Source organism: Helianthus annuus, chromosome 9 (genome assembly GCF_002127325.2).
Source record: "Helianthus annuus cultivar XRQ/B chromosome 9, HanXRQr2.0-SUNRISE, whole genome shotgun sequence".
Classification (NCBI taxonomy): domain Eukaryota; kingdom Viridiplantae; phylum Streptophyta; class Magnoliopsida; order Asterales; family Asteraceae; genus Helianthus; species Helianthus annuus.
Genome location: NC_035441.2, coordinates 122933359 through 122948345, shown reverse-complemented (window position 1 = coordinate 122948345; position 14987 = coordinate 122933359). Strand labels below are relative to the sequence as shown.

Here is a 14987-nt window from a genome sequence, read left to right as displayed (position 1 = left end):
GAAGGAACGACAGTACCGAGTGGTGGTAATTGATATAACTTGGAAACAAATGTAATTGCGGATGCGCCCTCAATACTGTTCACTGTGACTTTTTATTTAAACTTGATTAAACTGGGATTCACTCACCAGTATTTCCCACTGACAAAATGTTTTTAAAACGCGTTTCAGGTAACAAAATGTGAAAGCCAAATAGAAGCCAGCTGGACAGCACTGAAGGCTTGGAAAAGTGGCAATAAAGTTACCTACGAATAAAATAGATGTTTTTATTAAATAAAATAGGATTTATTCCTATGAAATGTGTGTACTAAAAACTTGGATTTTACCCATGTGTTTAATGTTATAAAACGTGGTGGTTTACTCTGATTAACTATTTCCTAACCACGGTCCTGATGAAAATTTCCGCTGCCAACGTGTATAAATAAACGTGATACCACCGAAACTGGCTCACGGCCGCCCGTTCCCGGGAACTAGGGATCGGGGGTTGTGACATAGATCCTGTATGGTGTTTTCGTGTTGACATTGTCGGGATTTGGATCGGCGTTGGCGATTTTGGGGTTTAAGGTTACGTAACCCATTGAGGTTCAAGATCTGCAAATGTGAAAGTGAAGTGGGTTAATTGTGACATTGTCGGGATTTGAAAAAGTTTTGATTTTGAGAGTGGGTTTGTGTACCTGAAGAGAAATCAAGATGTAGATCTGGAGTGAGGGGATGTAGGTGAAAGGGGGAGAAATGGGTCAAGATGCAGGTGTGTATTTATTGATTGATTTTTGTTTTATTTATAAAATATTTTAATTAGATTGGTAAAAAGACCAAAGTACCCTTGTACAAATAGATTTAACTGAAATTTTTAACATTGTTAGCGCTAAAAGACGAAAGATGTAACGAGTTTTCCTAATAAAAGACTGTGCCTATAATTGTTAAAGTTAAAGGTTATCTATTACAATCTGATATAAACATAAAAGACTGAAAGTGTAATTTACCCTGTATTCTATTCTCCATCTCTAAAAAAAACAAAAGCTTTGAACTTTGGTTATATCTATTATTGGTTGGAATAAACCGTGTATATATAAAAAGTATCACCAACAACAATATGGAATCGTGGTGGGCACATGTCCATTTCTTGCTAACCATAATAATGATAATGGCTTATGACACAATTCCCTCTTAACCTTCATCTTCTTCTTCGTCATATGCTTATTGCAATAAAAACCCCAAATTTTCTATTCAAAACCCTAACCCTAACCCTCACACTCATCTCTATACTTCTTCTGGTTAACATGGATCAGTGGAAACCGAAGCTCGAATTGCATCAACGGCAAGACAATCAACATCATTATATTCCCAATGATCGAAGGTTTGTTTGCATTTCACTTCCCGTACAGATTTTGTTAATTTGGATCAACTTTTGTTTGCTGATATGGTTTGTATGATGATGTTTATGTTGAGTGCTCTCTTCATTTTGATTCCTATGAAGCATGATTCGTTTGCAAGTTTAGATTTTGTGTTCATAACTTTGATTTATTGGCCATTTGATAAAGTATCAAAGTAAAGTTAATTTATAAATGTGTATAGAGCTTGCTCATTGATGTGTCACCTTCTTTTAGATGATTTATATGTTGTATTTGTGCAAATATATCATCAAACTGTTAGGCAAGGGCGCACTCGAGGCGCAAAGGGTGAGCCTTGGGCCTAGGGGCAGGGCGCTTATAAAGTGAAGGCCTGAGATAAGCAAGGCGCATAGCATAAACATACAATTTTTAGGGATTTTAGACGAGTTTTAGGGTTGTTTAGGGCTAGTTTAGGCTGGTTCCAGGTTATTTTTGAATGTTTTGGACCAAGGTTTAAAAGTACGGAATCGTGCCTCGAGGAGTTTTCCCTTCACCTCACGAGGAGTACGCCTCGAGGCAAACCGAGGCGGAATTATAAAATAAATATAAAAAATATATATCTTATAAAAATAAAATACTAACTAATTTCATCATCAGATTCATCAAAAGCACACATAAAAAACATGAAATGTTTGAAATTGACACAAAACATCAAAAACAAACATGAAAACCACATACAAAATAACCCCTTGAGGCGCCGCCTCAGACTCGTTTTTTGGGCGCCTCGAGGCGCCTCAGGCCCTCAGCCGTTTTTTTAAACCACGTTATGGACAAGTTTGGCCGGGATTTGTAGATTTTTTGCCGGAATTTACAGAACTTGGCCGGAATCTGACTGGAACCTCACCGAAACATCACTGGAACGCCTGGACAAGGTGATTTCCTTTGTGACTTACCTCGCCTGAGGGCCTAGGCGCTTGCCCGAAGGGGTTTTGACAGCATAGTTATAAACTAAAGATGGTCTAAAAGGTTTAATCATATAATTTTTTTCCAAAACTTTGAAGTGGCAAGATGATCCAAATGTTTTTTGGTGATGAACTTGTTTTTATAGGCACACCAAATCATTGGACACATGAAGGGTGTTTGTTAATTGCAGTATCAAATATTCAAATATTAATTGCATTTTATAATGAGAAATTGAGAATTTTATTGTAGTGCGATTTTATGGCTTTTAGATGTATTACAAAATTTTTGGAATTACATCTTTCTGGGCAACATGTGACGTGTGTCAACTTTACATATTGTGTATCCCCTTGTCTAAAATCTATTGGATTCCAAGCAGAGAGATGACTGAAGTAGAAGTTAAGGATACAAACGAAGCTAGAAAAGTTCAGAAGGCCGACCGTGAAAAATTGAGGAGGGACCGACTAAATGAGCAGTTTATCGAGTTGGGAAACGTTCTTGGTAATGACCCTTATCAAATTTATGATTATTACTCGCTCCACGCTAAAATGTCATATCATACAAACCTTTTAAGGCCAATATGCAGATCCAGACAGGCCCAAAAATGACAAGGCCAGTATCATCATCGACACCATTCAAGTACTAAAGGATCTGACAGCTGAAGTTAAACGATTAAAAGCCGAATGCAGAGCACTATCTGAAGAATCATGCGAGGTAATTAAGCTTCACCTTAAACATCATAACACCATTTGCTAGTTTTATACCTTTAAGTCAACTGAAGTGTAAAACAGCTTACACAGGAGAAAAACGAACTCAGAGAGGAGAAATCATCACTGAAATCCGATATAGAAAACCTTAACGCACAGTATCAGCAAAGAGTCAGGGTTATGCCTCCATGGGGTGCCATCAATCCTTCTTCAGTCGTTATGCCACAAGCGTTTCCAGTCGCTTTACCCATCCATACGGGCCCCATCCCATTGCACCCGTTTTCTTTTTTCACAAATCATAATCCACCTGGCGCTGTTCCAACATCCGCTCCGGCTTTCATGCCGTATCCGAATCAGACAATTCCTGTATATGCAAATGTAGCACCTACCTCATATAGTCGTTTTAGGGGTCATGATAATGAAAAACGGGATGATTCTAGTGACTTGGTAACAGAATTAGAGCTTAAAACTCCAGGATCAAGATCTGGGCAGGTAAAAACCGTAGTTAGAAACCAATATGTTTCGTATATGAAGTTTAAATTTGAGTATTGTGCAGGAACCGTCGGGTGGAGATAAGAAAGGGAAGCAACTGGAAGGGGGTTGTTCAAGCAGTAGACAAACGTCTTCTTCAAATAGTGTGGTGGACAACAATGGAGGGGTCTGACAACCCGCCCGTTTTGCCAAGCTTATAGAACCGGATCGAGTTCTTTATATCAGTCTCCTTGGACCATTTGGGGAGATTATGGAAAGATCCATGGAAAGGACTCGTATGCCTACGGTCTAAGAGTTGGTTTTTACGATTTGGTGCAGTTTAACTTCCAAAGGTGGAAAATAGTTACTTGTATGGTCTCATTAACCGGTTAGACATAACTCGTTAGATAACCAGAGCGCATCATAGCTGTAAGTTGTCTTGATCAGATTCGGCCAGTGTTGTACAGTAAATGATCAAGATTTTTAGCATCTCGAAAGGCATTTTTTAAACCGTTTGGAATCCTGCAAGAACATTAAACACCTTATTCTATAATAGAAAAAGGTCCACTCTAGTAGCAAATGACACTATGACAGCTCTCTGAGACCTAACAATCTTTTAAATATCTCTATTATTCTGTGTAGTGTCGAACTTTTAACAAACTTTGTCTTTGTTCTTTTTTATTTATATAAAATATATCTTAAGTGGGTGACCCACTAAAGTATGTATATGGTTGTCCATGATAAATGACACCTTCGTCAGTTTGTGGGTGGTCTTCCATTAAATTAAACTTTTTATAATATAAAAATGATTGCAAGACCTAACATTGACTTAATGAACTCACATGTGACTTCCTTTTTCATTTTTTAATCAAATAGTTAACTATTTTAACAAGGAAAATTAAATTTTAATAATTTCAACTATTACATATTAGTTGGTAACAGTCTTAATTAACGAAATGATTCGTGACAGTCTCAACTTTTAATCTATTTTTCTTTTGTGATTCTATACTAACTGAAAAGTTAACTCAGTTAGTTTTTGCTGACGTGAACTGCTACATAACAGCCCATGTCATCAGGACTTTGACTATATTTACCATATAAGCAGTCCACGTCAACAAAACTTGAGTTAGTCCTTAATTAAAGAAAACTCGTTGGAAGAAAATAGGTTAAATCCAATATTCCTTTTAATAAAATATTCATTACACTTGGCTTTTTTCTTTTAATTATATGAACAAAAAATAAGAAGTTAACACTAGCAATGTTATTATTCATGGTACTATATTTATATAAAACTCTTGATCACATCAATTACCGTTTCTGGTATATTCAAGAATTACCAGATTCAATGGCCAAAGTCAAGGGTCTACTGTAAGTTAAAAGAAACACTAGAACAAAGCCAGAAAGTATAACTGAAAAGAAACACTTGCCATAAGGTTCAACTTACATATGTACCTGTACCTGTATGGTACAGCTATACAAGAACATGGTACAATAACATGCACTCTTTATGATTTAAACCCTGATGTAAAGAAGAAACTGGTCTCTTCGGATCAAACGACTCAAAATCACAAAGAACACCATGATAACGTGCTTATAAACGTTCACTTACATGACACAGGACCGACCTTAATGACATCAACTATACACACACAAGAAATAACTTGAAAGACTAACACTAATTCTGTTCTTGCATACATAGTATATAACATGTTCCTCATACAACCTACGGCTAATGCAACCTGCATTTTCTTCAAGAAAACAGGCTGTCTATGGAAATGGCTGCTTTGAGATCCTGGTGATAAGAAAGCAAATTTATTCACTCAAAAACGAAAACCAACTCACACGCGAAAACATGAAGTCTCGTTTTTTCTGCCTATGTTCTATGTGAAGCTTTATGTGCAGTCGGGCTAGAGAGATTGCTTGCAGTTCTTAAGAGTCTACGGAACTCAGGCAAGCTTATCCGCCCATCTTTGTCAATGTCAGCCTCCTCTAGAATTGGATCTATCGAGCCTCGCAAACCCGTATGCTGCAAAAGTTAACAAGTAGGCGTGAGTATGTAAAAAGACACAACTTTTGACTTAAAATTAATAGGTGTTTTCTTGAAGTCTTGAGAAAAATGCAACGGTTGGATTGAATATTTGTGGGGAAACGAGTATCAATTTCGGGCTTGAAAAGAAGCTCGTTTGACCTGAAAAGTCGATCGAAATAGCTTTGTGATCCAGCATAACTTTTGAGGTGAAAACTCAAAAAATAACGAAGATGTTTATAGCAAAAGCTGTATCGATTTTGAACTTGAAAAGGAGTTTGTTTGACCCGGAAAGTCTTTCTAATTAATTGTTAAGCATGTAAAACATGAAAAATGGCGTACCATTTTGAGTTCTTCTGGAGTTATGTACCCATCTCTATCCACATCGAATTTTTCAAAAGCGGCCTGTGACAATTGTTGCCATTTTACAGAGTTATGTTCCTCCAACTGATGAACATGGAGAGTAGCTGCCACAAACTCTGTGAAATCCACAAGCCCGTCTGTGTTGCTGTCGATCTTGTATCACACAAATGGATAATATCCGTCAATATCATGAAACATATACATCATGTGACAACACATTAGAAGAGTTTTGAGTTTGAAGTCAGATTGACCGTCATTATTCAACCTAAACTAGATATAAATTCGTTGACTTTTCACTTTTGAACAGAACTTTGACAAGTGTTGTAAACATGGTGTTTTCGGTTCAGTATTTTAAGAAAAGCAGTTGCCCGATATCAACCTGTTATAAGCATGTTTTTTTAACTAAAGAGACATATATTACATTAAAAAATGAATATAAATATATAGTGAAAGTTTAAAATACAAAAGGCTCTTAACATGCGACGGTACGCGACCACCAAAATAACGTGCGTAATTAGGGTTAACCCAATCCATGCGTAATGTGCGTAATTAGGGTTTAACCCAACCCATGCGTAATTATGCATATAACATGCGTTTTTTTTTTAAAAATGAACATGCGTAATTCACTTCGCACCGTTGCACGTTAAGGGGCTATTGTATGTTAACCTCCCCCAAAATATATGAGCATGTATCATTTATAAACATAGTTATGCACTTATGCTTATTTGAAAAGGACACTTACCGCTTCTAGAATCTCTGAAACACGCGATTCTTTGATCTTCCATGGGAGATCTTTAGCAAGGGCCTATAGAAAACCATTATAAATTTAGAAAAATGCAACACTAATGTTATTCGCTTGCGTAACGATCGAATAACCAAACTTGCATTCAGCATACCTGTCTCATTTCCTCAAGACTAATCGCACCGCTTTTATCAATATCAATTGCATGGAATTGATCTTTGAGATCCGCTAGTTCCTCTTCATCAAGAGTGCTAGCAAGTGCCTGTGACACAATCTCGGGCTTTAGTAACACTTCTTTGATAAAATACAGGCCGACAAAAAAGAGAAAATAAAATTATTTACCCGTAGAGCAAACTGTTTTAGGCGACTGTATCTCACAAACTTTCGCATGTTTGATAAAACAGAAATGTCAAGAGGAATCTCAGACGCATTTCCACCTTCTCGAACCCATGGGTGTGCTGCAAAAGCCCATAAAATTAATCACAAATTGGCTTAAATTACAACAAAAAGAAGTAAAGATAAAATAATATAGAAACATACATAATGCTTGAGCGGCAGTGAGTCGTGCACGTGGATCTTTAACAAGTAATTTTCTCACAAAATCTTTAGCACTTGTGCTTATGCTTGGCCATGGTTTGCGGCGGAAATCAGGCTTGTTTCGTAATACCTATTAATTAAATTTATTATTATTGAGTTATAGAAAAAAAAAACGGAGTTTTTAATATATAAATGTAAAGTTTCATGCAAAAAAAACCTCTTTAAAAATCCCGTCCTCTGTTTTATCCCAAAAGGGTCTACGCCCACATAGTAGAATGTATGTAATTACACCTATACTCCATACATCAGACTCGGGTCCTGATTTACGCCTTAATACTTCAGGAGCAACGTAATAAGCACTACCCACAATGTCTGTAAACTTCTTTCCTGCATCATTTAATATAAACAATAATTACATGAGACTGTAGAACAAGACCAAAAAAGCAATGCTTTAAGCATCGGACCAGACGTTGAACCGGTCTCCTTACCAGTAGTCCACTGGTCGGGCCAGTTGGACCGGATATAAGAACCGGGTGATGCCGTAAATATTATAAAAAATAGATAGGGTAAAATTGATTTTTTTTAAAATAAAAAGTCCGGTCCAACCAGCCGGTTTCCCAGTCTGACCGCCAATTCCAGTCCAACCGACCGGTTTGACTAAAAGCGGGTCTGATAAGGTCAAACCAGTCAAAACCCCGGTTCCCAGTCTAACAAGCCGGTCTGGTCCGGTTTCCAAAACATTGTAAAAAAGAATCTTGGTAAATGGTAACTTTAACTTGAAATCTTGAATAAGACGAAAAAATATTGTAAAATTTCACTACTCATTTTACTGTCATTAATTTTACTAATTTCGTGATAATAACATTAAAAGAGGGGGGTGGTTAATCATGCATCATGTGGTGGCGTTGATCGCCGAAAGACAAGAGAGTACATGCACTAATCGGCCTTTGTCTTAATTGCTGAGTGTTATGTGCCTTATGTCCAAGGCTTGATGTAAAACTATTATCGAGCCGGGGGTCTCACTAGAAGCAGCCTCTCTATTCCTATGGGGTAGAGGTAAGGCTGTCTACATCTTACCCTCCTCAGACCCTACGTTAGCTTTGCTATTGGTGGGATTTACTGAGTATGATGATGATGATGATTTTACTGTCATTGCCGAATGACATTTAAGATGTTGAACGTACCCGGTCTTATGTAATCTGACAGTCCAAAATCTGTTGCCTTCAAATGTGAATCTACTTTTGGTGACTTGAAAAGGAAGTTCTGAAAAAATAACGAGAAAGAAACAAGGTTGGTATCATCTTATGAACATATGCTAATGAAAAAAATCCCGTGTGGCCGTAGTTGACTATTGACCTTCACGAGCTACTTGTCATCACGCGGAAATCACAAATCTTTATTTGTCGGTACCTCTGGTTTCATGTCACGATGCACCAAACCATGTAAGTGACACTCGGCTGCAACTTTAAGCATTTGTCTTACGACTATTGCTGCATCTTTCTCTGTGTAACGACTGTCTTTTCTGGAAAAAAAAACAAATAATGATAAAAATCAAGATTTATAAATGGGCATTCTATGACTTCAAAATTTATAAAGTATTTCATTTTTTATGCGAATTTGAAGAACAAGACTAGGATCTAAACATACAACTTTAAAATAAGAAAAGCAATAGGTTTGACCATAAAAGTCAAAATACTTCTGTTTTGATAAATCCTAGACAAAAAGACGAGAGTTCTTACTTTGACAGGATTCGGTCCAGTAATTCACCGCCTTCGCATAACCTGAAAAGGGAAATTCACAAACTTTATAACCAAACACATGGTGAAACCGGCATCGCTTATAAGAAGCAAAGTTGTAGCATTGGATCAAGGAAATTTATTTAGAATGCAGTGGATTTGCAGAACATACTCCATAGCTATATACACGTAGGAATCATCTTCGAATGCATTGTAAAACTGAACCACATTTTCGTGACCACTTAAGGCTTGTAATATTTTGACTTCTCGCTTGACATCCTCAACGGCAACCGGAAGGATCATCTGCCATAAAACGCAAAGAACGAATTAAGATCACTAAATTCATAGCTAAAACCAGTACATGTTCACATGTTCTTCTATCTCAGTTCTAGACTCTTATAACTAAGAGCACACCCCAATGCTAGTTTTTGGGGGCGTTTACGCTGATGTGGAGGAGAGAAGGAGAAGAGGCGTTTTTGCTTAAAAACGCCCAAAAACGGGGTAAGTGAGAGGGGAGGCGTTTTTTTAGGGGCAAAGACCGGTCAAGGGTGACGTGGAAGAGTTGTTGAGAGCCTCCATTGTTGATAATCTAAAAGTCAACAACTTTTTTTTAAGTCAATTGCTGAAATTTGATGGAGGAAAACATTGCATAAAACAATTATAAGTAAAACTAGATCTTGTGGTCATATGATCTTCAACCCTCAAATTTCCCAAACAATACCAAGAACATGAACACTAACACTAATCTTGATGAATCAAAAATCACTAATCAGTCACATAATTCTTGATCCAAACCCTAAACTTTGATGCTCTCAGCAACATTTTCATGATAAACAACAATTTATAACAAAAAACAGACAAAACTCACCTTATTTTTATCAATTTTCTTGACTGCAACACGATGACCATTAACTTTATCAGTAGCAACATAAGTATACCCAAACTGACCATGACCCAACAACTTCCCAATAGTATACCTCTGATCAAAATCCTTAAGATACCCAAAATCAGTTCTTTTCCCACAAGGGATCACTCCATTCTGGCGCCTAGAAGTAGCCTTGTTCTTCATCTTATTCTTATTGTTGGTTTTATGAGGAACAGGGTTAGACCCACCTCCATCAGCGGTTGGTGGGCGGCGGTGGGCGGCGGTGGATGATGATGGGGCGTTGCTGTTGGAACCACTGATCTTGGTAGTTGAAAAACAGGTACCCATGTTTGTTGAGTTAAAAAGATTGTAGTACCTTTGGCATGTGGGAAATCAGGGAAACAATGAGTTGATGGTTAAATACATAGGAGATGTAGTGAGAAAGTGACAAGAAATCAAGAACTGGAAATAATTGAAAGGATTATTAAATAATAAAGAGGAAAGGTTTAAGCAGATAGGAGGAAAGAGAGGAGAAGGGGAGATGGTGGGAGTGGTCAAAATAGACTTTTTGTGGTAGAACATTGGACCAGAGTTTGTGTGTGTGTGTGTGTGAACGGGAGATTTTGGAGATTAAATTGGCTGGCTGTTCACAGCTTTTGATCATGTATTTATATTTAGTTTACTACTAGGAGAAGGTGAGATTCTTGACTTTACAGTTAACACCCCCAAAGACTTTGGAAAGTGGGAATGTGGATCTACAATTGTGCTTTCTTTTTTTTCTAATAATCTTCATTGTATATCCTTGAAATATTCTATTAAAGATTGTTGTGGTTTTTTGTAAACTATTTGAGAGGAATAAAAGAATGTGTAATCCTATTTTTGTTTGGTGCATGTATGGAAATTCAACCCGCTTTGTGTTAAAATTTTGTTTAGTTTTTTCTTTTTCGTGAACGGTCAATGAAGCATTCAAATGGACTACTGACGAAATTCATCACATTGGGATATACTCCCCTCCGTTAGCACGAATTAAACTTGGGTCACTTGAAACAACAGGTCTCTCCCTTACCACTCCACCACTAGCTCATTGGCTTTTATTTAGTTAAATGTTACATGGTATAGGATTTCGTATGAATACTTTTTGAATTACGTGTGAATCACCTTCTGATTAGACTATTAGAGTGTTTCACGTGTATATGAAATCAATAATCTGAATAGACAAAAAGTGTTTTTACAAAAATGAGAATTTCTTTTGTGTGAAAATCGAAATGTGAATTTGTATATTTAGTAAAACAAAGTGATTTCTTTATATGAGGGTCAAATCACTACAATGCTTATCCCACAAAGGTATGGAACATGGCCGTCTCCGAAAATTCCAAAAAAAATTTTGGCCCTGTTCGAGATAAAAAATTTGGGCCCTATTCGCAAATCTTTATATAACATAATCTCATCAATCATTCAATTATATAACTAAAAATTCATAATACTACGATAACTGTTATGAAATAGATAAAACAATTATCTAAATAAACTAGAAATCATTCAATCATTCTAATTATCGAAATCAGGATATGAAAACACTTAGCGACTCGTAAACTCGAAATAACTCGAAATCAGACTCGAAACAACAGTAAGATCATTCAATCATTCAGAATGGTGTGAATACAAGAAAGTAAAAGAAGCAAAAATATCAATTAAACATCATCGTTTTTCAGTAAAGATGATAAACACATTAAGCTCTTGGTTTTAAATATTGTTAAAAGACCATAAACAATAAAACTTGCTATGTATTACAAAACAAAAGGAATAAATGTCCAATTAGTTACTTCATGTTTACTGCAAATTTGATCATAAAACATAATTCTTTCTATGTAATTTGCTTTAAACTAATTAAAATTAAAAATAATATAATATGTCAAAGAACAAATATGACTAAACTACTTTATTACTTTTTCACGATGAAACATAAAAAATACCTCTTGAACATCAATCGACAATCAATAAACAAAAATGACAACAAACAAATACCTCTTGAATCGCGATTCTGCGGATGTCTGATGTTGATGATTCCTGAATCGCACTCCTGTAGGTTGCAACGTTTGATGTCGATGACTTTGAATTTTGATCAGAAAAAAACCCTGGTGCAAAGCAAAAACCACGCGACTTTTGATTTCCTGCCATGATCGACCGACCGATTGTATTTTCACAAACGTTTTTGGGCCTATAATAAGTTAAGGGATTGGGTTTGTTAGCAAACTTTGGGGCCTATAAAAAATTTGGGCTACATATATAAAGAAAACATAAAAATTTTGGGCCCTTTAGTTATTTGGGCCCTGTTCCCAAGCTCACTCTGAACTTGCTTATAACCGGGCCTGGTATGGAAGTTGGGGTATAACCACCTATAGTTATACGGGGTTATATCTTTACAGAGTGGCGGCGATGCTTTATTAGACCACCCGTAGTGGTTTAGAAAAATAATGCCCCCACCATGGGGCATTATCCGACATGTGTCATCCCAGTCAGCATGGGGCATTATTTCAAAAGTGGCGTAGTGGGGCATTATTCCAATAACGCCCCTTCCAATTAGAAAAAAAAAAAAACAAAATGGTCATGTAATATTTCGGTCCCTGTGCATGTTTAAAAAAAAGAAACTACTTGGAAGCCTCCCATTGGCTAGTCAACCCCCACCATGTGCATCTTAAGCGTTTTAATTAAAACGCCAACTTCAATTTTTTGCGAAAATAACGCCCGGTAACGCCGGGTGTAGTGGGGGGAGGGGCGTTTTGGGGCGTTTTTTTTTTCAATTTTTTTTTTAAAAATCACGCCCCACTACGGATGGTCTTAGAACTCCCTATTATTTAAGGGCTTCGCTTCTTAAAACTTTTGAGGTTCTATAGTGCTTAAAATTATAATAATATTGAACGAGTATGTACTCCATGTATCCTAACCCGTATCAGTGTATATTATGATTTCTCATTTGGTCTTCAAATAAATCCAATTACCCAAAAATAGTTTGATGACACTAAAATCACCAACACAAAGAAATATGATACGTAAAAATTAAAAATGCCCATATATACGTGTTAGTAAATATATTAGAACAACTTTGCATCTTTGTGCCATGTATAGATGTATGATGCATAATAAAAGAACATTATTTAAATATTGGTTAATATTTGAAACTAAGTATTTTTCGAAGGTATTATCAATAGCTTTGCTATAGATGGGATTATATTGGGTGTGGTTGTTATTGTACTTAATAATCCATTGTGATTGTAAATGTGTTATGGTGGTATAACATTTTGAAGAAGAAAGAAATGGAAACATTTGTGGATACAAAAGATTTCGGGGTAGGAGAACAGCGCAATGATGAGATAAAGTGTAAATTTAGAAAGTGGAGGGTTGATATGTAAAGTTATAGATGTAACTCATAAACCTTTACTCTTTATTAAGTTTTGGGTGTTCACACTCACTCAAAACAGGCAAACATGAATCAACCTCATTTATTACGGACAGTATTTATTTTTTCTTGAACCAAACATACACTCCTAGTGATATGTTTCAACTTTCAGTTATGTTGGTTGATGGAACATGTATGTTAACTTTCGTTTTCTATTTATTCTAAAAATTAAAAACCATTTTGAAGTGTTTGAATTAAAAAAAAACATACTTTTTTTTTCTTTTTTAAATAAGTAGTTTAATAATTATTTTAAAAAGAAAAAAATGTAAGTTTTCAAACACATAAAAGTGTTTTTTGGGCTTACAACGAATACACATAAAATATTGATTTAGATACTTTAATTTGTACTGGTACTTAGTATTTAATTGGTAAAAGTAAGATGCCTTATAATTAGTTTAAAATACTGAAGAACATGTCACATCTGGAAGCCAAAAATGCAGAACTGGGTCCGGGTCTGTACGTGTGACGAGTGAGTGTTAGACTCGGTCTTTAGCATATTGTTCAAGTCGTGGCCAAAGTCGCTTCCAATTTCTAACATCCCTCAAGAAAAGTTCTTTCTTTTTTAAAAAAAGAAAAGAAATTATTACTTAGACTTTTTCCCCTTATCAGGGCCGGCCCTAAGAATTTATGTACCATGTTCGAGCTTGAAAAAACGTACCCTTAAGCCTTAACGAAATTGATTATTGGGCTTGCTAAAGGTCTAAACCTAATGTTAATGGGCTAATAACTAATCTAAACCATAAAAGTAGTTTTGAAAGTGGGCCTATGTTGGTGTTTGTATAGGTATACCATATTAATTTATTTATTTTTACATATACATATCGAAGTTTTTTTAAAAATAACATGCCCTTTAAAATATCGGGCTCTGGCTGGTGGTCCTCCCCACCCATCTTCAGGGTTGGCCATGCCCCTTATGAATTTTGAAAACTTAGTAAAATTAAATTTGTTTTTTTTTTTTTTGGTTTTCACAACTCATTTGGTCGCATGTAAGTGAACCAAACGCTTATGAATAATTCGGCTGGAAGTTTGTTTATTTAATAAACGAATAAACATGAACAATTTTTTTTTCATTTAACGAAACGAACGAACATGAACACACGTTTTGTTCATTCATTTATATTCGTGAACGTACGTCTATGCTCGTTCGTTTATTTACGCTCTTTCGTTTATATTTGTTCGCTAATATTCGTTTGAATTTTAGTAAATACATAAGTAGTTATATTTATATAAGATAAACATAAAATGGGTATTCTAACTACTTATGTATTATGTATGTCTACTTATGTTTATTTGTGTTTGTTTATGTTTTTTCAGTGATGTTCATTTGTGTTTGTTTATGTTTGTTCATTTGTGTTTGTTTATGTTTGTTTATTTAAGTTCGTTTGTTTGTTTACGTCCGTTGTGTTCGTTTACGTCCATGAACAATTCATTTTTGTTTTAAATGAACCAACATGAACATGCTCAAATTCTTAATGAACGAACATGAACAAAAATTGTGTTCAATTATATGTTTGTGTTTATGTTTGGTTAAAGTTAAATGAAATAATAAAAGGGCGTTGACATAATTGTAATTGCATCCTTCATTTTTCCATGCACTGCGCTACATAATTAAGTAACATATATAAATAATTACTCTAGAGTAATTATATTATATAATGTAGAGTAATTACTTTAATTAGTCTAGTTATATGTTTGAGTTGGATTAAAACATATTTACATAATTACACTAGTTGTATAATTACTCTAGAGTAATTACATAACTATACTAGACTAATTATATATTTGAGTTGGAACG

The 14987-nt window shown here is 35.5% G+C and overlaps 2 protein-coding genes across 5 annotated transcripts; one reads left to right on the top strand and one right to left on the bottom strand.

Annotated features, from left to right (window-relative positions):
• Positions 1–1061: 1061 nt before the first annotated feature.
• Positions 1062–4046, top strand: LOC118482080 (transcription factor bHLH121-like). 3 transcript variants are annotated; one of them, XM_035977551.1, is made up of 5 exons: positions 1062–1354; positions 2668–2789; positions 2875–3002; positions 3080–3487; positions 3552–4046. In XM_035977551.1, exons 1-5 carry the CDS (start codon positions 1149–1151, stop codon positions 3657–3659), a joined length of 972 nt encoding a protein of 323 aa, XP_035833444.1. In that variant the 5' UTR covers positions 1062–1148; the 3' UTR covers positions 3660–4046. The 3 variants fall into 3 exon arrangements, with proteins under 3 accessions (XP_035833444.1, XP_035833443.1, XP_035833442.1); XM_035977550.1 differs by having other exon boundaries at positions 1063–1354; positions 2863–3002; positions 3089–3487; XM_035977549.1 differs by having other exon boundaries at positions 1063–1354; positions 2863–3002.
• An 824-nt stretch (positions 4047–4870) lies between these two features.
• On the bottom strand, positions 4871–10395 carry LOC110878478 (calcium-dependent protein kinase 28). Of its 2 annotated transcripts, none has more exons than XM_022126786.2 (12): positions 9739–10395; positions 9043–9173; positions 8874–8915; positions 8545–8656; positions 8319–8397; positions 7352–7521; positions 7138–7264; positions 6940–7055; positions 6752–6859; positions 6598–6660; positions 5835–6008; positions 4871–5492 (listed from the first exon to the last, which is right to left on the bottom strand). In XM_022126786.2, exons 1-12 carry the CDS (start codon positions 10081–10083, stop codon positions 5340–5342), a joined length of 1620 nt encoding a protein of 539 aa, XP_021982478.1. In that variant the 5' UTR covers positions 10084–10395; the 3' UTR covers positions 4871–5339. The 2 variants fall into 2 exon arrangements, with proteins under 2 accessions (XP_021982478.1, XP_021982479.1); XM_022126787.2 differs by having other exon boundaries at positions 4871–5654; positions 9739–10394.
• Positions 10396–14987: the final 4592 nt, after the last annotated feature.